Here is a 27650-nt window from a genome sequence, read left to right on the forward strand (position 1 = left end):
CATAAACCACAACATATACTACATTCCATCAAGGTGCAAAGGGACAAGGAAAACCAACGTATGTACAGCATTTCAAGTTAATATTCCATGAGAGTTGTAATAAATCATAGAGAAAAAATTAAATATACTATAAAACAGCCTTCCACAATAAAGTATGGATTAGTTGTGTTCTAAACTATATAAGAATAGCCATTCATATTTTATAAGTATGTGGCTTTATTGGCAGTTAGTACAAAAAATTGCAGTGCAACTGGCTCTGCCAGGGATAAAACAGACTTGAAGTAGCCAATGCAATGGAATATTATTTCAATGAACGCTGTTCTTTTTGGAATCTTAGATTTTTGGTTTGACTACTAAAGGTGATGTACAACTCTTCAACTGCATAGTCAATGTAAAGCAGCATAAATCCCTTGTGGCACAGAACCATAGTCTCAGCAAGAGACAAGGGCAATTCCTACCAACCTGTAAACTGAAGGGATGTGGAGTTCTGGCAACCAAGGCAAGAATTTGTTTAAGTCATTTCTTATAAGTACCTGAACTCAACCATACTTTCCAAAGTCAAATTAGTATGTGGGTGAAGACTGCTTGATACTTTAAGCCATGCTTGGCTTGTGAACATTTACATGGAAATCTGTCTTTCAAAACCTCACCAGCCTCTTTCTCATTACACCGCAGTTGATGGAAGGCAGAGGTCTCCAAGCATACAACTCCCTGAGACTGGTTCTGAGAATGACATCCTGGCTTCCTGCAATGTCAATCTAACCCTTTTTAAGGTCATCAAGTCATTGTTTTCTTCCCTACAAGCCTGGATATTTCAAATCCCAAATATGGCTGTGATACATTTCCAAGTAGCATATTATACATGTGGTTTGCCAAGTATGCCTTCCTCCTAGATTCCACCTAGCATTCAAAGTTGCCATCATTTCTTCCCATTAATGTTATCACCCCTACTGGGTACCAGGTGTCAACTAAGGCCATTCATGGTGAACAGGCTGACCACTTTTTCTCCGTTGTTGTTGCAAATGTTCCAGTTCAGCCTCATACATCATTTCTTGAACTAAGTACTTCTCCCGTCGTATTCGGTCATGTAGACCCTTTGGTACATCTGGAATCAGGTATGCGATGAATGACTTTATCCCAAAAACAAGGTGCTGCAAATTTAAATGTGAAAAGTACAGTTTTCAAAGATTCTGAAATGTTAATTATAAAAAAGTACAACAATGAACAATGTTGCATTTGCTTTGAATCAAGCATCAGAACTTAGTATGTACCATCTAGAATATTAATACTTTCAAAAATTATATTGAAAACACTACTGTTGCCTTCTTCACATAAGTATCAGGACAAAACAAAGAATTACTTCCTCTTTTTCCTGTAACATGTTGATATCACTTTCTAAGCACCAAGTAAATCTTAAATTCATACCTATAAAATCTCTACATATTATGAAATATTATTATGATATGAATTGTTATACACAGATGAGAAAGATCATATCCAGGGAGAACCCATGTCCGATAGATCATAACACATTTCCTGTAAACCACATAGAATGCAATCTGCCTGTTATGCTAGCATTACACTCAAACTCAAAAAATGCATTTTTCATGTCTATTAAGTTCACATATCACCATAGCTGCTTTAAATATTTTACCTTTATTATATAATTGTTCTATGATGAAAAACATATTACTTTTATTATTACTTCTTTGAGACAGCATCTCATTCTTTTGCCCAGGTTGGAGTGCAGTGGCATATACACAGCTGACTGCAGCCTCCATCTCCTAGGCTTAAGTGATCCACCTGCCTCAGACTCCCAAGTAGCTGGGAACACAGTTGCCTGCCACTACACCTGGATAATTTTTTAAAAAATTTTGTAGATACAAGGTCTCACCATGTTGCCCAGACTGGCCTCAAGCTCCTGGGCTCAAGTTATCCTCCCACCTTGGCCTCCCAAAGTGCTGGGATTACAGGTGGGAGCCACTGTGCCTGGTCAATATTTTGAAAAATTAACTGACACAAGTAATGCATTTAAAAAAAAGCAGGAATAAAACTCAAAGGCAGTGTGTCTGTGGTTAGAAGTATACATGTTGAATGAGGCTGCTTGAATCTGAATCCTACGCTTATCAGCTCTTTAACCTCAGGCAAATCACCTATATTCTGTGTCATATCCCTAAAATGGTGATAGTAGTAGTACCTCTTAAAGGTTGGCATAAGTATTAAATGAATATGTGTGTATATATATATAAATACACACACACCATATATGTGTGTATATATATATATTTGTGTGTGTGTTTGTGTATGTGTATGTGTGGCTTGGGAATTGCTTGTCATAGTGTGAGCCCTGCTTAAATATTATCTCCTGTTATTATAAATGCATCCTGTTTTTCCTAGGAAGAAGAGTAGATCTTTCAATTTCTCAGAGAGGAAAAAACATGATACTAATAGAGTTAGCATAATCTGTGGAAAATAACACGTTCCTAATGGATTCTTAGTAAATAGTCTACGTGGAAAAGAAGAATTCAAGGTACTTTAACTGGGCTTATTATATGTGTCCCAAGAAACTGTACTGCAGAGTAGATCATAGTAAGGCAGCTCATATTTTTCCATATAAAAGCAAATAATCAGAAGTTCTTTCTTGATAAAATATTTGATATTCACAGAAATATCCAGGAATGTGCCTTAAGGGTATAGGAATAAAATTCAAAACCTTTGCTATAATTAAATTAGTAAGGAGGGGTATGCTTCAAGTCCCTGAGGAAAAAATAATTTAGTATACCTTTCTTTTTTTTTTTTTTTTTTAGATGGAGTTTCACTCTTGTTGGCCAGGCTAGAGTGCAAAGGTGCGATCTCGACTCACCACAACTTCCGCCTCCCGGGTTCAAGTGATTCTCCTGCCTCAACCTCCTAAGTAGCTGGGATTACAGGAGTGCACCACTGCACCTGGCTAATTTTGTATTTTTAGTGGAGACGGGGTTTCTCCATGTTGGTCAGGCTGCTTCGAACTCCTGACCTCAGGTGATCCGCCTGCCTTGGCCTCCCAAAGTTCTGTGATTACAGGCATGAGCCACCACACCTAGCCAAGTTAGTATAATTTTAATAACACTGACTAGTGGAATTTAATGCAGAATTATTTTATAATTAAAAGTTTATTCAACTCATTCTAAATGGCACTCTAAGGGGAAAATAATACAATAAAAGATAGTCTCTTCAATAAATGGTGGAGGGAAAATTGGATACCTATGTACAGAAGAATGACAACAGACCCCTCTCTCTTACCAAATTCAAAAACAAAATCAAAATGGATTAAAGACAAGTGTAAGTCCGAAACTATGAAACCACTAGAAGAAAAACACTGGGGAAATGCTTTAGGACGTAGACCTAGGCAGAGATTTTTTGGGGGTAAGACCTCAAAAGCATGGGCAATAAAAACAAAAATAGACAAATGGGATCACATCAAGCTAAAAAGTTCCTGCATGGCAAATAAAAAAAATCTGCAGAGTGAATAGACAACTGATAGAGTTGAGAAAGTATTTCCAAACTATCCATCTGACAAAGGTTTAATAAATTTGATGAAATATCATACAGAAGACAGAAAAAATGTTCTAAACGTGAATCAATCTCATGGCTAGCTCCCTATATATCTAAAAACAGTAAAATGGGCACAAAATAAGTTTCATGAAACAATACCATTGAAGAAATTTTGAAAAAGAACACTCAAATTTTTTTTTTTTTTTGTAAACAGACACATATGCAAGTAAATATGTGGGAGAATTTATACGGATGAAAAGGGAGGGGATGTTTTTGGAATGGGTGGGTAATGGAATTAGCAATGGTGAAAGAAGAAGAAAAAATAGTGAGGAAATTACATGGATCAATGATGACAGTTTGCTTTGAATCCATGCATTTTGTTAACTTTGTTCATTTGAGCTCCAAAATAAGATGGGAGAAGAAGTGCAAATAAAAACACAATAGAAGTTTTTTTAATCACTGGATTGGAAATATGCCTTAACTCTTATGTTAGACACTCTCACTTCATTAGGAGACATGTATACAGGTGCAAAGTCGTTAAGTAATAGAATTTCAGTCCCAGATGATACACTTAGGGGTAAGCATTTCATTTTAAAGATGAAGGATATTTCACTACAAAATTTGAAGTACTTTTTGGAGATCAGTTGAGAGGTATATTACCTTTAAAAATATTTGTTCCAAAAGTCTTAGATATGGCTACCTTTTCTCTGAATAAATTGGTGTGGTCATGTAAAACAGATGCATTTAAAGTCTTTTTATTGACCTTAGTGGTACCTCAGAGAGTATATACTCAATATATCCCAGTGCTAAATTCTTCACTGTATTGAAATAATTATATGCTAAATGAGGCAATAATACAATAGCTTCTGCCAAATTTCTTCACAGGATTACAATCAGATATTATTGTATGGATCTGATAATCAAAGTCTCTGCATTTTTAAATAAAATGTTCTCAAGCACAATTTATTGAATCATCCAGTGTTCCTTATACAAATATGTAAGTGATCAACTGTAATTGGAATTGATTGTTCAGAAAATCAGTTTTTTCCACCCCAATGAATTGATATGGATTCCTTTATCAGATGATGAAAATCATCCTTTCCTTTTTAAACTTGGTTACTAAAAGACTCAAAAGTAGGAGGCTCAAAAGTTTTCAGCTCAACTGTGCAGTAGCTTTTTTTTTTTTTAACCCTGATTTCCTGGTATTTAAATTAATGTACACTCTTACATTATTCAGCGCTTGCTTTTCTGTACTTGCAATAATGCTTTCATTGTATTAAAGCCTTTTACAGGACCTACTTAAGTGTTTTTGTGGAAGTCTGTGAGGAACTGATTTCAAAGAGGCAGATGATAAATCATTTAGAAGAGCATTTATCTATAGTAATTTTCAACTCAGCTTGTGACTAACCTCAAATACAATAATGAAGGCCAATCTAGCAGCAAGAATATGCCAGTATTGTAAAGTAAACTCATAGGGTTTGGAACTCCAAGGGGGGCCTCTGTAGTCTCTGTACCTGAAATCCACAAAAACAAAGAGATGGACAAATAGAGATCAAACAGTGAAGGCCCCAATTTTCTTGATTTGCCCAAATACCAAAATAACAGTTTAAATGTGCTCATTAACATGCAGTGGGGAATACATGGAATGGTGAAAGCAGGCAGGAAAGAAACTATTGTTAAGTACCTGCAATAACCAGATTTTCCCATGCCAAGCTCACTCAGGTCAAAGAAGGATAGGCTATTGTTGACATATCCCTTTAAGCAACTGGGAGAAAAGAAAAATATCATGTGATTCAAAGATTCATACATTTCTAGCCTAATTATTTTATTACAAATGCCAGGATTTTATAAATGTATTATTCTTTCCATTCTAACGATAAACTTTTAGCAACTAAGCTCTTTTATTCCATTCTCTAACTTTCATAATTGTACCTTAATGAGACAGATTCCTGCCCTGCCATTTTCTCCCAATAATTCCTACATTGCCTTTTCATCTGATTTATGTTTATTAAGTAGTTAGCACACACTAGACATTTTGCTAATTACTTTCTATGTATTAAAACTCTATAAAATATGTTTTATAAATATGCATGCACATAATACTGTTCAATTATAATTAAGTAGCTAATAAACATTGCTTATTCTTAACTTATTCAACATATATATTTATTCAAGACCTATGATTTGTTGGAAAAATTCTCGATGCTTGGTACTTAACAGTGAACAAAACAGGCAAAAATCCCTATCCTTGTGTAGCTTACCTTCTAGTAGGGTGGGAGAGGGGAGAGATACACACACAATAAACATAATTAATAAGTAAATTGTATAGAATGTTAAAATGCAGTAAGTGCTATGAAAATAAAAATGAAGTAATTCTTCCAGATGGGATATTGTTAAGTCATCATTCCTACAGTAACAAAAATCCAGTTTTTAAAGACATTGAAGATGTATGGAAACAAGAACTAGATGAATGAATGTTCCAGAGAGAGAAAAGTCCTTCCTAGGGAAATTGGCAATCACCTATTCTTTCCCTTTCCTGGAGGCATTCATTTGCCAAATCTGGGTGAATACTAAGAATTAGGCTCAGCTCAACTGTGCAGTAGCTTTTTTTTTTTTTTTTTAACCCTGATTTCCTGGTATTTAAATTAATGTACACTCTTACATTAGCATCTGTACCAAGGCAATAGAAACCAATGAGTTTTACCAATTGCATGGGGCTGGTGTGACAGATTGAAAGGTACAGAAGCCCCAAATGCCTGGATGTTTTTCTCATGAGATATTTGCTAAGTTCTTGGGCAGCCTGGAAAGCTGGAGGTGGGAGTGAATCTGGTTTTCCAAAGGCAGAATGAAATCTTCTAGAGTGTCACAGCACTTAAGAGAAAAAGGCCTCTACAAGTCCTACGGCAAGAAGGAGGGGGCCTGCCACTAACAGCCTCTTAAAAGTTTTGAGGCAGTGGAAGGCCAAAAGATAAGTTTGAGTTGTCCATAGGCCATAAATGAATCTCATGACCAAGTGGAGCTAATTCTTACAATATGAGGTTTTTTCTATCATATAAAATCGCTCAGTGGAACTCACTACATTAACAGAACAAAAAGAAAACCATACGATCATATTAATAAATAAATAAACAAATGTTTCATAAAATTCAACTGGAGATACAATAAACACTACTCAACAAAACAAAAATCTGGTAGGATCTTAATCTGATGAAGAATGTCTACATAAATACATATAGCTAATATATTTAACAGTGAAATGCTTCATATGTTGAACACTTTCTCCTGAAGTCAGTGAGAAGACAAACATTTCCCTTGTCACTATTTCTATTCAACACTGTCTATACAAATAGAAGAGAAAGACATAACTGGAATTAACACAAAGAAACAATATATAAATATGACTTTATTCACATATGGCATAGTTATGTATATAGGAAATATAAAATAATCTAAAACCCATTTGAATTAATGAGTGAATTTAGCAAGATCACTAGATAGATACAAGGTCAATATAGAAAAAATATTTCAGCAGCAAACAAAAGAAAATAAAATTTAAATGAATACTACTTATAGTGACATTACAAATACCAAATATCTGGGTATAAATCTAAAAATGCCATATAGGACCTCTACACTGGGATCTAAAAACAAACAAACAAACCACATGTCTCAGAGAATTCAATAAACACTGAAGTAAATGGAGTCAGCGTGTTTAAAGACTGGTTGTTAAAATGTCAATTCTCTCAAATTAAAAAAAAATGGTAACTGATAAATTGAATCTAAAGTTTATATGTAAATGTAGAGTCTATATTAGCAACGTCAGTGTTGAAAAAGATGTACAGAAGATTACAGCACGCAATATTGACTTACTGTAAAGCTACAGTAATTAAGACACCGTGATCTTCATACAAGGAAAGGCAATAGCCCAATGAAGAGGAGATAGTTCAAAAACTGATATACAAATACACATTCACCTATTTATGACAAGAATGGCCCTGCCATCCTTGGTGAAATAATTGTCTTTTCAACAAATGGTGCTGGAGAAATTGGATGTTCTTAAAGAATGTAATGTAAACCTTTGGCTACCACACAACATAATAGATTAGGCTAAGGGAAATTGGAATTAGGGGGTTAAAATTTCACATAGAGTCCTGAGGGTAGACTTTTTTAGGAAGGTGACATGAGGAAAGATTAGGAGTTGAGAGAGGCAGCCATGAGGGTATCTGGGGATGGACAGTTTCAAGCAGAAAAAGCAGAGTCCTTGGCATGTACTGGGGACTGTGAGAGGGCAGCGGTGGTGGAAACAAAGGGAGGGAGGGAAATAGTGTTGGAAAACGAGTTCTGAGAAGAAGCTCACTTTGTATGAATTTAGGGAGGATTTTGGCTCTTAGACTGAAATAAGAAGACACTACAGTGTTTTGAGCACATGAATCACATGAATGAACTTCAGTTTTAAGTAAGATTATTCAAGGATCCAGGTGAGAGATGATAGTGTCTTGCACTAGGTGTGGCAGTGGAAGTGGTATGAAAAGGGGATGTTTGGAAAGCAGGGTCAACATATTTCCCAGTGGATTGTGTGGGGCGTGAAAAAAGAAAAAGTATTCAAGGCTGATTACCAAGGATCATGGCCTGAGTCACTATATGAAATTGGTGTTAACTGAGATGGGGAAGACCGAAGGTGAAGCAGGATTGGGTGAAATTTGGACTTTAAATTTGGGCATGGCAAGTTTTAGATGTTTATTAGACATGTAAGAGGAGATGCCAAGTAGATAGTGGAAAATTCAAGGCTAGAATTCAGGTGTGAGAGTAGATTGATCCATGAAACTGAATTAGATGGTCAAGGAAATAAACAGAAATACAGACGATAGTAAGTCCATAGATTGAGCCCCTGGGGAACTCCAAAATTAAAGCTGAGAGATGAGGAGAAGTAGCAGACATGATTGGTCAGGTGTGGCCGGCGGGGTAGCAGGAAAACCAAAATTATGTGGCTTTCTGGAAGTCAAGTGAATAAAGTATATTAAGAAGGGGATGATCAATTGTCAAATGCTGCTGAGAGGCCAAACGATGTGAGAACTGGAGTCGACAAGTGGGTTTGACAATGTGAAAGTCATCATGACATCTCGACGGAGCCATGGAGCATATGTGTTACTGAAGAGAGTTTAAAAGGGAAGAGGAGAAGGGGAATTGGAGAACATAGGAAGAGAAAGGTCTTTGGATGTAGTTTTTGTGATAAATCGGAGCAAAGACATAAAGATGTAACTGGAAGGCAGCTGGGACAAGGAGGACTTTATTGACTAGAAGAATAAAAGCATGTTTCAATGTTAGTGTGAATAAGTAAATAGAGGCAAAATACATAATGTATGAGAAAAAGGGGTGAATGACTAGAATGATGGTCTCAGGGAAAGAGAAAGAGATTCAGGGCATAAGTGGAGGAATTTTGCCTTCAAAATGGGAGCACAGATGGTTCTATTTCTAGGAACTTGGAGGAGGCAGGCTATGTGGGACACATACTGTAGGTAGGAAGATGTGATAATAGACGTCTGTGGAAGATCTTTTCTAATTGATTCAATTTTTCTTAAGTAGGAAGCAAGATCAGGTCAGAGTAAGAATAAAAAAGGAGTTGCGGAAGGCTTGAGGAGCAAGGAGAAGGTATGACAAACTTCTCTAAAAAAGTAGACGGACAAATGAACTAGGAAAATAAAATACGTTTGTCAGGTCCACACAAAGTATGTGATACAAATTTAAAGTGAAACTAGTCGGTGTGGTAGTTCATTTTCCTTCATTCACATGCAGCTGCATGAGTGCAGTGCAGAGAAGACAAAGAGTTTGGAGAACCAAGGATGTGATTCTGCACTTCCGTAACAAAGTGAATGGGGGCAAGGACCTACATATCGAAGGAAGTGGTTACGGTGATTGGGCAACTGGTTTGTAAGATGGTTAAGGATGGAAAAGAGGACATTAAAGGAAAGGGGGGGCAAGAATGAGTTATTATGACCAATGCCTTAGAGATCTAAGTGAGTTCAAAGAATCGTTAAAATTAATTAATTTTTACAACAACCTTAAAACATATATATTTTATCTCCATCATAGTGATTAAAGAATTGAAGTTTAAAGGGACTAAGTAACTTTATTTAGGCCTGTAATTCCAAAAACGTTTGGCCTCAGAACCCCTTTGCATTTAAAAAATTATTGAGGATCTGAAGAAGCTTTTTTTCTTTTTTGCACAAAGATGTATCATTGATATTTTAACATATTCGAAATTCAAGCTGAGAAATTTAGAAAATGTCTGTTACTTCATTTAAAAACAAAAATAATTTATATTTAGGTAAATTAATATAAATGACCCGTTTCTTAAAGAAAAATAACTATATTTTCCAAAAGAAAAACATACTGAGAATGACATTAAATGTTTGCAAATCCCTTTAATGCCTGTTTTAACAGAAGACAGCTAGATTCTCATATCTGATTCTATATAAAATCTATTGCAATATGTTGTTTTGGTCGAAGAATAAACAGAAAATCTGGTCCCATATATTAAGACTATTTTAATAGTATTTGAAACAATTGTGGATATTTTTCATTGATATTCCCTCAAAGCTCTACATGTGATACTTTCTAACGTTTAGTTGCAATGTGGAATTTTAAACCTTATCAATGAAGTTTTTATTCTGTTACATTAAAATCCCTAAGTCTAACTTGTATTTTAAATTCGTCTTTTATTCATTCATGATTTTGTAACATCAAATATGGGTTATTTGGAAAATATTCATTCCTGGAATCATGCAGCTCTTCCAAATGTTGACATATTTTTTACTGCATACCATGAAAAAACTCACGATTGTTAATATCACCATTTATTTTTATCAGAAAAAAATCTATCAGCATTGGGAAGCTTTTAAGCTCAAAGTGGTAAATAAAAGTTATCCAAAATTCTAACTTTCACTTCAGTGCTTGAACTTTTTCAATGGCAATAAATATAGCAATTATTTTCTTTAAAATGACAGGCTAGTTGTGAGCATTCTGTAAAAGACTGCTAAGTATCCAAGTCTGAATAATCATAGTTGGTCTGGCAATCATTATTTCATGTTGGAAAAAAGTTTGCTCAGTTTGTAACTCCAACGATCACATGAGTGTTTTTTTTTTTTTCTTTGAGATGACCATCACACTTTGGAATTAAGCAGAAAGTGGTTTATGCACACTTCCTATTTTGTCACATGAAATATTTAAAAGACATCTATTCAATAGTGGAGATTTTATTAAATCAATAATTATTGCTGCTTCACTGAGGACACACTGAACTTCTTATTGAAACTTTTTATGTTGGCCAAATTATGGTGAGGAATACAATCACTAATACTGTTTGGTACCACTGCCTTTAGTTACGCAAAACTACCAGAAACTTTATTCACCAATATTTTTGGAGCGCTAGGGAGAATGTCAATCTATGAAAAGGGCAAATTATATCTTAATTTCATTACAAAAATTGCATTGACTTCAAGGACCCCTGAAGGAGATCTGCAGACCACATGTTAAGAAGAACTACCCTCGGACAACGGTTCTTGGAACCTAGATTCAAACACACATCTATCTGATTCTAAACCTTGAATTCTTAATTACAGAGCTATGCTGGCTTCACTCCATTCGTCGTTGTCCATACTAGAGCCAATAATTTATCATTTCATCTACTCTCTTGCCAATATCCTCCCCTCCCACTGTCATCTTGTCCTTCTGCCCCCTCCGAAAATTTCCAATCTGAATGAATCTATGTCAATGTAGCTGCTAAGCATACACAGAAAATAATTAAACAGGGTGCTCCTCTGAATGTGTGGTGTCAGTGGAACATAAGCCCTCCACATCTTTGCTTGAAATTAATCTATATTCCTAATGGATGAATATGGAGATGTCGGGAGCTATCTATATGAAATGCAGGCTCTGGAATGTAGAGTACTAGATACCCAGTCAATCTCATTTTCGCTTGCCACTAGGTGGCAGCGAAAACACTGGCAAATAATGCTATGAAGCGGGCTCCTTAACAAGCCTATATGTTTTAAATCCTTAACATCCGCTTCTAGATTATTTTGATTAAAAAAAAAGAGGGTTTTTTAAACTACTAATACAAAATCCCACTTACACTTAGATAGTGCTTTACAGTTCATAAGATCTTATCTCAGACACCTTTTCTTAAGCTTAAGGGCTATTTTTTTTTTTTTTTTTTTTTTTTTGAGACAGAGTTTCTCCCTGTCATCCAGGCTGGAGTGCAATGGCACAATCTCGGCTCACTGCAACCTCCGCCTCTCGGGTTCAAGCGATTCTCTTACCTCAGTCTCCCGAGTAGCTGGGATTACAGGCGCCCGCCACCACACCCAGCTAATTTTTGTATTTTTAGTAGAGATGGGGGGGGGTTTCATCATGTTGGCCAGGTTGGTCTCGAACTCTTGACCTTGTGATCTGCTCGCCTCGGCCCCTCAAAGTGCTGGGGTTACAGGCCGGAGCCACCGCACCCGGCTGAACATTTCTTATTATGAACTAAGTAGGTCCAGATTAATGATGTGTCTTTCACTAAAAGGCAAAGTTAGAACTCAAACCTAAAAGGTCTGGCTTCAAGTTAAAATCCTGTGACAAGACCCCAAAATATGCAATATATGAGGAAATATCCATTCCCTTATCACCTATCTGAAAAACTGAGACATTTATATTCAGAAAGGTATTTCATTGATCTGAGAAAACGTCCGTTCCTCAGCAGAGTTAACAGTGGATTTCCTCCTATTCCAGGGCTCATCCTGCTTATGGCACATGTCCTGCATCCAGATCAGCTGCACATCCAAAGCTGCTCCTGCAGGAAACGGGAGAAGCAGCTTCTCCTGTCGCTTCTTCCACACCTAAGGCTGATCTCCAGCTACAGCTCTGTGTTATGTGCCTACAACTCCTCTCTGTTCCTCAAATCCAATGGTCTCTTACATTTTCCCCTAGTACCTGATTTCAGTAAGGAAAGAGCTGAAAAAACCTGTATCACCTAAAGCAGTGGTTCTAAACTGGGTGATTTTGTCCCCCAGACGACATCTGGCAATGCCCAGAGATAATTATGGTTGTCACAACTTGCAGAGTAGGGAGGTTACTATTGGTATCTACTGGGTGGTAACCAAGGGTGCTGCTAAACATCCTACAATGTACAAGACAGCCCCTCAGACTCCCATGAAAAGACAGAATTACCTGATCTAAAACATCAACAGAGAAGAGGTTGAGAAACTGTGTTGTAAAGAGTGGATTTAAATTTTAAAAGAAAATACTTGGGAGACGGATTTTTTGCATCCCTAAAACCCTTAGTTGTGAATTCCTTTTGAAAATCTCTAGTCACAGAGCTGACAGTTTCTTCAAATTCCGCTTCTCCCCAGAAACTAGCACTGCTCCATTCAGCAATTTGATTAGCCAGTATAGTTTGCAATTTCCATATCTATATGGTAAGAAGATTACATTCTTACCATGTAGATGGTAAGAAGTTATTCTAAGATAACTTCTATTTATAGAATGTAACTTCTAAATACATTTTTTACTATTTTGATACTTGTGATGCATTTCCAAGTAAAAACATTAGAAGAACTCTAAGATTATTTGCTATAATAACACTGTTGTCCTTTTTACTTTGCTTCATCTAATAAACACATTATAAATGCAAGACTTAGAAACACCACCCTTAGTGGTCATAGAACAAAACTTCCCAGTAAGATCCCATTTTAATTACAAAGGTAAAACACATCAGGAGAATGTTTAAATTTAAACCTTACTTTTCACTTGGTTCTACATGATTTGCACAGGGGCCATATTTGTATTCGTAGACAAAACGTGGGATGTAATCAGAAGTAATAGCAATTACAAATGCATTGGTGATCACGGCCAATATACCGATTCCTTCGAGAATTCCAAGCCAGATACCTGATAAGAGAAAGATTAATCATGGTGAACAAAAATTAAAACTATGAAAACCCTGTAAATAATCTTATATTGGAAATGTTCTACTTATGTTGGGACCACAGCTCTGTCCACTTTGTGCTTTCTTAGTATATTATCTCAGTACAGACATTATAGCTATTGAATATGCTTTTTCCACAAAGAGAAGATAGATCTCATCTAGAAAGATTTAAAAATTGAAATGCCATGAGGACTGGGTTCTACAGTGAAACATGGCACAGGTGCACAGGTGCACAAGATATTTCAAAGTCTAATTTACAGACCTTGCTGAGGCAATAAAAACAGTATATAAGAAACTTAAAGTTCTGCATGGTTATGCACACTGTGAAATATCTGCATTCACTCTGAGGTTTGTCTTTATCTTTTTTTTTTTTTTTTTTTTTTTTTTTTTTGAGACGGAGTCTCGCTCTGTTGCCCAGGCTGGAGTGCAGTGGCGCGATCTTGGCTCACTGCAAGCTCCGCCTCCCGGGTTCATGCCATTCTCCTGCTTCAGCCTCCCGAGTAGCTGGGACTACAGGCGCCCGCCACCACGCCTGGTTACTTTTTTTTTTTTTTCTTTCTCTTTTTTAGTAGAGATGGGGTTTCACCGTGTTAGCCAGGATGGTGTCCATCTCCTGACCTCGAGATCCGCCCGCCTCAGCCTCCCAAAGTGCTGAGATTACAGGCTTGAGCCACCGCGCCCGGCTGTCTTTATCTTTGTCAAATGTCTTTTTAAAGTAAAAATATAGAAAAGCAAAACTAGTCTGGTGGTCAGACCTGAAAATTTCTAGTAGACATTTTTTACTTCCTAGGAGGTCAATCTGGCATCATGGAAATACACACACACAAAAAGCTTTTGAAGTTATATAGTATAAAGAAGTAGTATACTATTCATTATAGTCAAAACTAACGTTTTCAGTAGGATTAAACTTAGTTTTAAATATATGTATGAGAAAAAAATATCCTGGAAAAAAATGCTCTATAGCACTAAAGGTGATTATGTAGCATGCCAACTTTCTTTCCTCCCACACTCAGCATTTCAAAATTTTTATAATGTGCTACATTGAGTTGTAATTAAAAATAATAATTTAAAAAGATGTTAAAGTTTACTTGATGAGATCATAAGACAAGAAAATCGATACAAACCATATTTGAGTACATTAAAATTAAACACTTACAAAAGTGACAATATTTAGGCAGAAGAAAATATTTTGGGAGAAACAATTTGGTTACAAAAACTAACAAAGGGTTAACATGCCTAATATACAAAAAGGTCCTAAAACGTTAATAAAATAAACCTAGAGAAAAAGAATAAAAGGAGCAATTTGCTTTCTGAATCAAAATAACTGACAAAAAGAAGCTTCAATCACTAGTATTCAGAGAAATGACACTCAAAAAATAAGATTTTAAAAAATCTAATACATTGACAAAGATTTGAAAGTCTTAGAACATCTAGTGCTATTTAAGGATTGTGGAAACAGAAACTCCTTTACAATGTTGCTGGAAGTATGACTTGTTACAACATTTTTAGTAATTAATCTGATACATCTTAAAATTAAAATATGCATACATTTTAATCCTACTTATTGGGACCTATACAACGGATACACTATATGCAAACACATATATAAATATGTGATATGTACTACATGTGTAATAACTATGTACATATTTATAGCTATGACTACATGTGTATTTCTGCTTATGGTGAGAAATAAGTAAATGGTTATACAATTTATGATGTATCAGTATTATAATTATTACTATTCTATTAAAATAAATTGGGCAAATATGTTTTGAGCTGGAGAATGTTCATGAAGGAAAAACAATGCATAATTCTACATATGTATACGAATATATTTTTGTATATTTCTATAAGTGAGAAAAACAATGGCAAAGGATACATGCCAAATTGATAGCATTGACTCCTCGAGGTAGAAGAGAAAAATAAAGGTGGAAGACTACTAACTGTTTTCTTTATACACTTTCGTGTTCTCTGGCTTGAGCAAAGTAAAATCCAGTAATTTAGAAAACACTTATCTATGGGAAGGTACAGTAAATGCTAACTAAAGCTGAAATGGAAGTTTTTAAAAATTTATTTCCTAGATTTTCTTTAATGTGCTTATATTATTTTTATTTTATTTTAAGTTCTGGGATATATGTGCAGGATGTGCAGGTTTGTTACATAGGTAATCGTGTGCCATGGTGATTTGCTGCATCTATCAACCCATTATCTAGGTATTTAACCCAGCGTGCATTAGCTATTTTTCCTGATGCTCTCCCTCCTCCTGCCACCCAAACAGGCCCCAGTGTGTGTTGTTCCCCTCCTTTGTCTATATTGTTTAAATAATGAAATCAACAACATCACCAAATTTAAAGGACAGCAATAATTTTAGTTGCTTAAAATATGAGAACTCAAGTTGCATTGTATTTAATCTTTACAGATAAGTATATTTTACATAGACTTTGGTGACGATGTAATATATAAATGAGTAAAATTAATTAAAAGGATAACCTTGCAGTATTAGCCAGAAAATTTCCCCTCCCAAAAACAGAGACATGTGGAGTTGCTTTCCAATGCAGTTGGACTTTTTATTTAAAAACTATAGTTTATTAAAGCAGTATATGTAATAAGTAGCACAATGGGAAAAAGTGAATTATATAAATATAATTGAATTTATAGAGAATTTAGTGTAAAATAACATAAAATAAGTTCAAAAATTGAATTATTTAATAAACGGTCTTGGAAAAATGGATTAGGCATTGGGAAAAAAACCCTGGACCTCAATTTTATCAACAACATATTCCAGATAAATCAACAATTTAAATGAACAACAATTAAATGCATCAACAATTTAAATGAAATAATAAAATGACAGCAAACAACAAGCAAATAAACAAAACAGAATAGCAGACATATCTAAATAATGAACCAACAATAAATACAATAGGTGAAAAATCTTTGGTTCTAAAGTACCTTTCTAAGAATGTCAAAAATAATAACAACCATGAGGGAAATATGTCAATTTGATTATATATAAAAATTGAAACCTTATCCAAAATAAAGTGAATAAATTGAAAACCAGCATATATATTATATACATATATATCTACATATATTTATACACAGTTTTATATACATGTATGTATATATATGTGGTATATATGTGTGTGTGTGTGTGTGTGTGTGTGCGCACGTGTGTGATTAGTATTCCAATACAGGACCAGATAACCAAATCAGATACAATGGCCAAATAGCCAAAGAACATAAACACAATTAGCAAAGAAGAAATGCAAATATATTTAATCTCACAGTTACAAAAATGCTAGCAAATAGAACAATAAATTTTTTCCTCTTCATATTCTCAAGGATAGAACAACAATCCAAAAATCCTTATTACATTTGGAGTTGTTGCAGAAAGAGAGAAATGTACTTATGATGACAGTGTAAATTGGTACAACATTTCTGGAGAACATGCTGCCAAATTGTGTATCAAAAATTTAAATGTGCATGCTCTTTGAACAGGAGCTCCAGTCTAGAAATGTATACTGAGGAAATAATCTAGCAAAGTATGTATGAATATCGTCACTTCAGTGTTGTTTATATTAGCAAAGTACTGAAGCAATCTAAACAACTCTGGCTAAAGTAATATTTTAAAAAATGTCATACACATATAATAGAAATCTGTGCAGCAATTGTCCAGAATGAGGCAGAACTGTGTCTATTAACATGGAAAGGTATGGAAAGGTATCTATGAAATCCGCTTTAGTTATGACCAAGTTTATGAAATAGCATATTGAATATAAACTTAATCTCTACTAAATTAATGTTCCCTTTATTCTTTTCATAACTAAAAGCATTTTGTTACAGTTGGAAGGGTGTCCTCACAATAGAAAACCACATGCTGCTAAGTAGTACCAAGTTATGTTGTCTTAGTCCCTTTGTGCTGCTATAACAAAATACCTGAGACTGGGTAATTTACAGTGAACAGAAGTTCCTTGCTATTTTGGAGGATAGGAAGCCCTAGATAAATGCACCAGGAGGTTCAATATCTGGAGATGGCCTTGCTTCCAGCTTCCAAAAGGGCACCTTGCTGCTGTATCCTCTGGAGGGGACAAAAACGCTGTGTCCTCACACCACAGGGAAGTAGAAGAGAATGAAGCCACTCCCTCAAGCTATTTTTCATAAAAGTCCTAATCTCATTCTTGAGGGATCATGGCTTAATCACTTCTCTTTTTTTTGAGACGGAGTTTCACTCTTGTTGCTCAGGCTGGAGTGCAATGGCACAATCTGGGTTCACTGAAACCTCTGCCTCCTGTGTTCAAACGATTCTACTGCCTCAGCCTCCTGAGTAGCTGGGATTACAGGCATCCACCACCACACCCAGCTAATTTTGTATTTTTAGTAGAGATGGGGTTTCTCCATGTTGGTCAGGCTGGTCTTGAACTCCCGACTAATTTTGTATTTGAGACGGGGTTTCTCCATGTTGGTCAGGCTGGTCTCGAACTCCCGACCTCAGCTGATCCGCCCACCTCGGCCTCCCAAAGTGCTGGGATTACAGGAGTGAGCCACCACACCTGGCTGGCTTAATCACTTCTTAAAGGCCTCTTAATACTATGACACTGGGAATTAAGTTTCGACATATGAATCTGGGGGCACACTCAAACCATAGTACACCTCTTGGTGTTAGCAACGTAAAAATCATTTAACTTCTGAATCTTACCTATGTCAGTTGCTCGGGCTGGCAAAGGCCTCCGCCACTGGGTGACAAATTTGTATGCATCCAGCCTGATTTCAATGATATTGTTTAACAAAGCCAAAAGAGGGGCTAGAGGAAAAGCCGCAACAAAGATGGTGGTAAAACCAAATTGCAAAACTGCAAAAGAAGAGCATTAGGAAATTAATAATATAAACTTTCGTTGTGACAAATTAGTTGCTTTATATAAATTGCCTTTAATGCTTTCAACATCCCTATAAAGTAGATAGGTTTATCTCATTTTATAGTTAGGACAACTTTATTTCGTATATGTTAACTAAACTGGCTAAAGGGTAGATAGCTAGAAAATGTTGAAATGTGTATTCAAATTAAGTTCTGAATGTATTGAAAGTCTATGGGCTTTCCACCTCTATATAATGCAGCATGAAGGAGGGAGAAAACGAAGAAGAAATAGAGGGAAGATGGGGACAAAGCAGAGGAGGAGGAGAAGGAGGAGGAAGAGAAAGAAGAAGAAGGAGAAGGAAAAAGAAGAGGAAGAAAAGGAGGAAGAAGAAGGAGGAGGAGTTAAGATTCAGAAGTTAAGATTCAGATTGAGTCTGTGCAAAGGTTTATTGTGAAAAATAATTATTGCTTTATGTGAGTAGAATGGTAGGTTTCTTAACATAGAAACTGGTTCAGCTGGCTGGGCATAGTGGCTCACGCCTGTAATCCCAGCACTTTGGAGGCCGAGGTGAGCAGATCACCTGAGGTCAGGAGTTTGAGAACAGCCTGGCCAACGTGGCAAAACTCCATCTCTACTAAAAAATGCAAAAATTAGCTGGGCGTGGTGGTGTGCACCTGTAATCTCAGCTACTCAGGAGGCTGAGGCAGGAGAATTGCTTAAACCCAGGAGGTGGAGGTTGCAGTGAACCGAGATCGTGCCAGTGCACTCCAGCCTGGTTGACAGAACAAGACTCTGTTTCCAAAGAAAAAAGAAAGAAAGAAAGAAAAGAAACAGGTTCAGCATTATTTTGTTTGCTTAAAATATTTGCTCATAAAATAGGTGTCCCACTGTGAGAAAAACTTTCATTTTGGTCAATGCATGGGTCTCAGAGAATAAAACATGTGAATCTGCCAAGAGTAAGTATCTCTAGCTCCTTGAGATGAAGGTGCAGATGTGTTTTAGAATGCTTGGGGTTGGAAAGGAAAGAGATAATTTTCTCTGTTGAACCAAAGCTTGTGTAAAGTAGAAAAATAGTGTCAAGAAGGCCAAATAGTCCTGCGGATTTCTTTTCCTTACCCATTTCTTTTTTTTCTTTTTCTTTTTTTTTTTTTTGAGACGGAGTCTTGCTCTGCCGCCCAGGCTGGAGTGCAGTGGCCGGATCTCAGCTCACTACAAGCTCCGCCTCCCAGGTTTACGCCATTCTCCCGCCTCAGCCTCCCGAGTAGCTGGGACTACAGGCGCCCGCCACCTCGCCCGGCTAGTTTTTTGTATTTTTTAGTAGAGACGGGGTTTCACCGTGTTAGCCAGGATGGTCTCGATCTCCTGACCTCGTGATCCACCCGTCTAGGCCTCCCAAAGTGCTGGGATTACAGGCTTGAGCCACCGCGCCCGGCCTTCCTTACCCATTTCTAAGTACTCATCCATCAGTCCGTGAAGGTTCATGGGCTGCAGATTCCAGTCATTTTCCCACTGAGGTATGGAAGCATCATGGATTCCCCGCTTGATTTTATGTCGTGACCACCAGTTCTGGATCAACCTACATCACAAAGCAGACCAAGGGCTTTTGAGCTCTGATTCAAGCATCCAGTTAACAATTTATAGTGAACTAAGAAATGAGTAAAACCAATTCCAGCTCCTTGGAACTGGAGGTATTTGGTTTTACCTTTTATAAAAGTTTTTTTTTTTTTTTTAAGTTTAAAAAATGTTTTGAAAGCTTAAAATATCTTAAAGAATTTTTAAAAAATCTTTTGAAAAACTTCAGCATAGAAGAGTAGGCCCCAGTCTTCCAGAACTCTCCTAGGTCCTATAAATATTTCCATATTTATCTAGGAATCCATGCCCTGTACACCAAAATAGTCCTTGACATTGATTAAACGAATATTCATTTCTATGATTCCTTCCCCTCTCCCCACCTATAGAAATACTTAAACTTCTATGTTGCCTGCTGTGATTAGGTCTGACTCTTTCATTGCTCATAACCTACAATCTTCTGAGCTATACTCTCTGAACAGGAAAAAAAATCTCGTTTCACATAAACCAGTTGACCCTTGGGTAGGATTTCAAAAGATCTAAGTTCTAGTTCCCACCCTGCAATGCATTAGCCATGTGATTTTTAGCAAGTCACTTCACCTCTCTGAGTTTAGAAACATGAGGAGTCTAAGTGTTAGTGATTATTACATTCTGCTAATGTGGTGAACAGTAATTACTAGGCAATAAGTCTGTGTCCACGAGTCCGTTTTTCATACCTGGAAAGGAAGTAACAATACTGTTTTCTTAGCCCAAGTACAATCTTGGAATTATGTGACTCAGAAATATCCTGGTAAGCACATATTGTGGCCTTCTGGGTAATGAATTATTTAAGAGTTCAATGAAAATTACCTCCAGGACTAGGTGATTTTTACAGGACTTGGTGAACAGTACCCAACTCTCAATTTTAATCATGGAACCTAAGTGGCAGTTGGAGGAGCAACCAGAGAACAAACGTCAGGCAATGGAGGTTGCCTCCAGAGCCTCGCGAAGGTGAAAAAGGGGCTGGAGGTGAGAGTTGAGGCAGATCTGCTTGTTTCTATTATATTTATTTTGGTTCTGTTTAAAGTTTTGCTTGAAGAAAGACAATTGTGGTTTACAAGAGTTTTGCTTTAATGGCTCGACTACTCCTGCTCACTTTTCTTTAACAAAGCCTTTGCCTAGGTATCGGGAAGGGTAGGATGTGCCATGGTACCCTTAAGATTTGATATATGTGGTCCAGACTGACCCCTAGGGCAAGGCCATAATGAAAATGTTCTGTCCAAAGTGCATGGCAAGTGTAGCAGTCCATGAGTAGTGATAATAAAAAGAAACAACTTTTTTATACTGCAATGACCCCTACATCATCTTGTTGATACTTAAGGACTACTCACAGCATGTTACATTCTGTGCTAAGCATCTGGACACCTAATTTCCTGTTTCTTTCAAACAATGACACCTAATTTCCTGTTTCTTTCCTAAACCCTGTTTTAAAGAAGTGCCCCAAGAATAGGAAGGAATATCACAAATGAACTGGGCTCCCCAATCCTCCATCCTCTATTCTCTCTTTTTTAGAAGAGATTTGCTTAAATTTGTTTTGAATATTAAATCTGTATAAAACTCTCCTCACAGAAAGGTTCTGTCGTTTCTGATGAAGGTTTAAAAAGCATTGGGTCATCTCAATCTTCATAAATACCCTATATATTTTATAAATGGACTAAAAAAGCCTTAGAGATGTCAAGGAAATATAAAGCAAATTTAGCAAGGAAGAGAGAAGGAATTTAAACCAGGTCTGGGTAATTCCACAGCTTATGCTCTAAAGCTGCCTGTAAATTAACACAATATTTTATAGCAGAATGCAGGGTTAATATCACTTCTACAACCCCCAGGTCTTTGTTCAGGAATGTTCTGATAAAATTTGTACCGCCAAAAGAAAAAAAATAACAATATAATTTGATTCATAACTCCAAGCTACTTATATAATCAAACAACTAACCAGTTCTTCCCCAACAGTCAGGAAATTATTCAAATAGTCATGTTTTCAGTTGATTAGACTCAAAGCCTCAATATTACATTGTTTTAAATACCCAGTGTTTTGCCATATTTTAAAGGAAAGCGTATTTTAATATATGTGAAAGTGAGCATTCGGCACCTCTGTAAGCATTGCACAGGCAGCTAAAACGTCTCAAATAATGAAAATAAAGTGCTATTGTTTTGATGTTAGTACAATCAGTCCTGCTGTAACATTTTTTTTCTTAGTTGTAACAAAGAGTACAAAGCTTCTCAATCAGGATTTGATCTTTGCTTTATTCTTTTGGGAGGAATGAAGGCTGTCTTTATTAAACAACAAACTTGGTCTGTTGGTAGTGAAAGAAACATCCCAGAAAATTATTTTTATATTTAAGAACCTGTAATGTTATTCATGTTTTCAAACTAGTAACAACTGTCTTAACGCATTAAACAAGTTACTACTCTACATTCATTATTCTGTTTAACCCTTAGAGCTGTTCTTGAGGTAGACCTATTGTTGATACATTCTTAGTGAAAACAGGCTCTGAAACAGGAATTGAGCCATCATCTGTGTGATTACCAAGCCCAAATTCTTAAGCACTACTCACACCACCTCTAGTTTTCTTCTTTGTAACTAGACATAAGGCAAATTTGAAAATAATGTGCTCACGGGTATCCCAGTTCCATGAAGTTGTTCCATATTTGCTTCAAAAACATGATGACACCCATTTGGAGGCAAAGGTCTATCAAGCAGCCACTAGGATGACACTGAAATAGAACATAAGAGCAATAATGATATTGATCTTCTTCCCAGTAGGCTCAGACATGCCCACCTTTAAATTGTACAGCAAATTTTAAAGCTGGGTCACACCACCTCGTGCATTAAGAAAACAAAAACAAGAAAGAAACAGCATGTATGAGGGCACTTGGTGAGGGAATTCTTCAGTAATTATCATGAAATATCAATCAAAATTATAATAGCAATAACAACAAATCTAACTTTTAGTGAGCACTTACTACCTGCCAGGCTCTGTGTTAGGCACGATCGCATTTAATGAATGCTATGGAATATTACATATCCATTAGCAATCAGGTAATAGAAAATAGTTAATTCTATGGCATAATGTTTATAACATATTGTTTTTAATAACCTTTTTATTTCAGAATAAGTTTAGATGTATAGATAACTTGCAAAGATAGTACAGGTTCTCATACACTCCTTATCCAGTTCTAGCTGTTGCTCTGTACATTACCATGGTATATTTGACAAAGCTAAGAAAATTATATTAGTACATTACAATTAGCTAAATGCAAAGCTCTCTTTAGATTCCACCAGTTTTCCTCTCTCTGCTCCAGGATCCAAGCCCATATACCCGATTGCATTCATTTTTCCTATCTTCCCAGTCTCCTCTGGTCTGAATAGCTTCTCAGTTTTTAATAGCTTTAAATGTTTTGAGGATTGTTGGATGTGTATCCTGTGGAATGTCCCACAATCTAAGTTTGTCTCATGGTTTTCTTATGTTTAGACCAGGGTTATGTGTTTTAGAGAGACCAATCACAAAGGTGAAGTGCTATTTTCCTCACATCGTATGAGGGATACATGGGAAGCATATGACATCACTGGTGGTGTTAATTGGTTAATATAGTGTTTTCCAATTTTTTTCCACTGGAAAGTTTCTCATTTTTCTCCTTTTCGGTTCTATTTTTTAGAAGGGAGCCACTAAGTCTAGCCCATTCTCAAGATGGTGGGGAGGTGTTGAACTCTACCTCCTGGAGAGGAAGTATCTACATATATTATAATGTATTTTTAAGTGATAAACACAACACCATAAAAATAATTCATCAGTATGATCCTATTCTTTCCTTTGTGCTTTTCTGCTTTTTCAGATTTTCAATAAGTTAGTTTTAGAGACCCACACAAACAAAAACGTGATTTCAACGAAAATGAACAACCAGTGTGTTTTACTTGAAAACATTGCAGTATTTGGGTAGGAAGGCGTGGGTGGGTCTGTTTCTTTAGAAATGGGTACATGTCCTGCTCATCAGGAAGACAGTCTTCTCTATCACTTTGATCCACAGTTTCTATTTCTATCAAATTGGTACTAGTGGAACTTCAAAGAGAACAAATAATTAAGACACTAAGAGCCTGCTTTTCCTGTTCCAGCCCAGTAATTTAAGACTCCCAAATCTGAGCCTGAGAGAGGATTTGCAAATGGTCATGCTTACTGCATGAAGAGGTCTAAATTCTCTCACTGAAGCAAATCTCTTTTTTCAAGATGAATTTAGGATTTCCTGAACTCTCCCAAATATATCTGATAAACAGGTTGACTGGAATGACTGAGGCAGAATAAATATTAAGCTACAGGGGCAAATCACAGATCACAGCTGCAAGCTGAAGCTCTTCATTTTTGTAGAGACTCAGAGGCAAGCTGACTTGCCCAAGGCCATGCAGTGGTGACTAGTGCTGTGGAAATGAAAGTTGTCCCAGTACCCTAATCCACTGCTCTTTTATAATATACTAAGGATGAATTCCATTTACCAATGTGTTTGCTGCCTTAAAGTGTGGGTTTAATACAAACATATTATTTTCTGGGATAGGAAAAAGAAGATGATCATAGGATCATGTGATTGGTTTGCTACCCACAAAGGATAGGCCAAAGTGGGGTGGCTGGAAGACAGGCCATTTATACTTTTGTTGAAATTAAGCCTTGATGACTTTATGATTTATAAGGAAGAGAAGGGGATCCAATAGTGTTTGTGGGTTTGTCCATTCACATAGTGATGGCCTTGCACTAAAGCCAGTCTATCAAAACTTTAAATTTCATTTGGTAGAAAGAGCCCATACTTAGAATGCACAAAAGGGCATGAGTGAGTGTGCAGAAGACACAAGCATTCATTCCAGTTGCACCACTCAAAATCATATGACCCTGGACAAGCCAAACTAGATGCTGTCATGTATTTTTCTCTTACTCCTTGTCAGAACCCGCCTTGGTAGTTGTTGGTATCTTCACTCTGTAGATAATAAAGCTAAGTGACAGAAAGAACTACCAGACTCCAATACCCAGGTTCCTTCACTTACTTTAGTATGCTTACTCTAAATTCAACATAGATGTGTGAGCCAGCAATCAGACAGCAATTTCTCAGCAAAATAAGTTTTCATTATGTCTTTGATTATACCTACACGCCATTCCAATCGTGGCTGGAAAGCACAGTGTTCAGAGCACAGACTCTGAGCTACACTGAAAAGATTTAAATCATAACTTCATCAGTGTGTATGTTTGTACAATTGTAGGAAAATTACATTTGCAGTTGCAGGCACTGCACATCTGTGACTTTGTTTCCTGATCTATAAAATGGATATAATGATAGAACTGTGAGGATTAAATGCGTTAATACACAGAGAGCACTTAGAAACAATTGCTGGAGTACATTAGAATGTAGTAAGCCCTCAATAAATATTAGCTATTATTAAAAACTTTTTATATTGATTTCACATAAAATATTAATGTGAGATATTATATAGTTGTAGTAGAAGATTCACAAGTCTAGGTTAGCCAGTTCACAAATATCCTAAAACAAACTGTAGCAGTTTTAAACTTTTGTAATAATGGCTATCATTAATTATAACTATTATTTTACATGTACAATCTAATTTAATACACCAATCACCAGTACGAACTGGGATAGCTGTTCTTTATTTTTTCTGTTGTTTAGGGACAGAGTGGTGGTCTTTCACCCAAGCTGGAGTGCAGTGGTACGATCACGGCTCACTGCATCCTCGAACTCCTGGGCTCAAGGGATCTTCCCACCTCAGCTTCCTGAGTAGCCGGGACTAGAAGCATGTGCCACCACGTCCGGCTACTTTTTAAATTTTTAAAATAAAGACAGGGTCTCACCATTTTGCCCAGGCTGGTCTCGAACTCTTGGCCTCAAGCAATCCTCCTGCCTTGGCCTCCTAAAGTGTTGGGACTACAGGTGTGAGCCACAGGGCCAGGCAAGATAGCTATTCTTATCACCAATTTACAAAAGAAGAAACTGAGATTTATAGATATTAAATCATGCATCTGGGTGGGCAGCATTAGAATATAGACTGTCAGTCTCCAAAGATAAAATATTCGTTATGTTTTATTGTTATACTCTGTTCTTCAAGGCTATGAACAGAAAACTAAAATGTTCAAGAAAAATATGAAAAATATTATCCATCTCATTCATAATTACAGAAACAAAAAGTGAAAATTCTACCATTGGCTAAATACTGAAGAAGCAGGCTCATACAGTCTAGGTAGGGGTGGCGTTTGGAGGCCCATTTCTCAGTCTCAGTGAAAATATACAATATGCTTATCCTGTAACCCAGCAATGCTACTCCTGGGCAGTTTTTCCATATTTACAATAAACATATTGTAAATCAATAAAGAAATACGAGTCTTAGGGCACGTACTTTTATATAATTACATGTTGGTGTTTCCAGAATGATGTCTTTTAGACAAAAAGGAAACCTAACATATTTAAAAGTTTGAAAATGTACCCAATAAATAATAATAATTTCCAATAAAAAAAGGAAACTTACTGGAGCTAAATTCCTGGGGTCTGTAAATACAAGACATTAAGGTGATTAAAAAAATAAAGAGAGCTGAGGTGAGAATCTTGGGATTTAACTTTTCAGTTCACCCTTTTTTTTGAAAAGATGTGGTTGCTTCCTTTCTGAACAATGTGTCTTCAATATCCATAGACTTCCCTGAACTTCTCCTTTCTTCAGTTCCCTTCCTCCCACAGGAACTGGCTCAAATCCGTGCTCATTCCTGCACCCATTCCCAAAGTTACTTACTTCCTCCAGTCTCCACCGGTCAAAAAGTTTATTGTATTTTCCTGGGTGGCCTACGAATCTGTAAAAAGACATTTTAGTTCATTAGCATTTAAGTGGGGATCACTGAAGAACATCTACTAAGGTATCATGACGAGTGCATGTGTGGGTAGACATAAACGTTCACTGGTGCAATCTGTCCCCAGTTGACTTCTGCTATGTTAAACATCAAAGTATCTGACTTACAAAGGAAAAAGTGATGCGTGAATTAATGGGTCAAGAAAGTACCGACAAACCAACTGGATGACATTTCTGACCCTCACATAGAGTCTTAATGTTTTGTTGACCTAGTTAATGACTATTACAATAATGTACTGCATTGTTTGGTCCAAAATGTTTCTATCTTCAGTATGTTTCCACGACACTGGATGGAGTATTAAGCATATGGCAAAGCAGAATCGTTAGTTTACTATGCTGCTTTTTTCGTATTTTGCATTAAAGGTGGAAAAATGTTAAGATGATAGAAGGGGTTTCCACGTTAAGGAATTATAACCCAAGGTTGAACAAAAATTCTTTTCTTCTTTAACAAAACTGTTACTGATGATGAAACAGACACAATTCAACTAAAATGCAGCAAATAGGATTTTTTTTTTGTGCCAACTTTAACTGCTGGTGGCTGTCAGAAATCATTTGAGTGAGAACAGTAATTGTCAATTAAACTATTGACTATGTTTTTGACTCTGTGAAGATAATGTACAAAAAGTTGACTTACCTTCCCAAAAAGAATGCGATATAGAAGATGGAACTGTTTAAATTGACAAACTGGAAGAGGAACATCTTCAGGGCAAAGCTGTTTTCCCACTCAGATTCTGTTCGAGGATATTCTAAAAGGAGCACAGGGTACATTGACATAGATGAGGTGAATGTCAAGACT

At 36.4% G+C, this 27650-nt stretch overlaps 1 protein-coding gene across 1 annotated transcript in view; it reads right to left on the reverse strand.

The window, feature by feature from the left end:
• Positions 1-208: 208 nt before the first annotated feature.
• The window catches only part of ANO3 (anoctamin 3), a 158030-nt gene continuing 130588 nt past the window's right edge, over positions 209-27650 (reverse strand). The window contains exons 15-23 of the mRNA XM_033205367.1: positions 27489-27600; positions 26741-26798; positions 22586-22683; positions 19803-19936; positions 18204-18356; positions 13317-13464; positions 5219-5299; positions 4943-5048; positions 209-1151 (exon numbers count right to left, since the gene is read on the reverse strand). Coding sequence (XP_033061258.1) covers positions 969-1151; positions 4943-5048; positions 5219-5299; positions 13317-13464; positions 18204-18356; positions 19803-19936; positions 22586-22683; positions 26741-26798; positions 27489-27600 — 1073 coding nt within the window. The 3' untranslated portion in view covers positions 209-968. The remainder of the gene's footprint in view (positions 1152-4942; positions 5049-5218; positions 5300-13316; positions 13465-18203; positions 18357-19802; positions 19937-22585; positions 22684-26740; positions 26799-27488; positions 27601-27650) is intronic.

This window comes from Trachypithecus francoisi, unplaced genomic scaffold (genome assembly GCF_009764315.1).
Source record: "Trachypithecus francoisi isolate TF-2019V2 unplaced genomic scaffold, Tfra_2.0 Lachesis_group8, whole genome shotgun sequence".
Classification (NCBI taxonomy): domain Eukaryota; kingdom Metazoa; phylum Chordata; class Mammalia; order Primates; family Cercopithecidae; genus Trachypithecus; species Trachypithecus francoisi.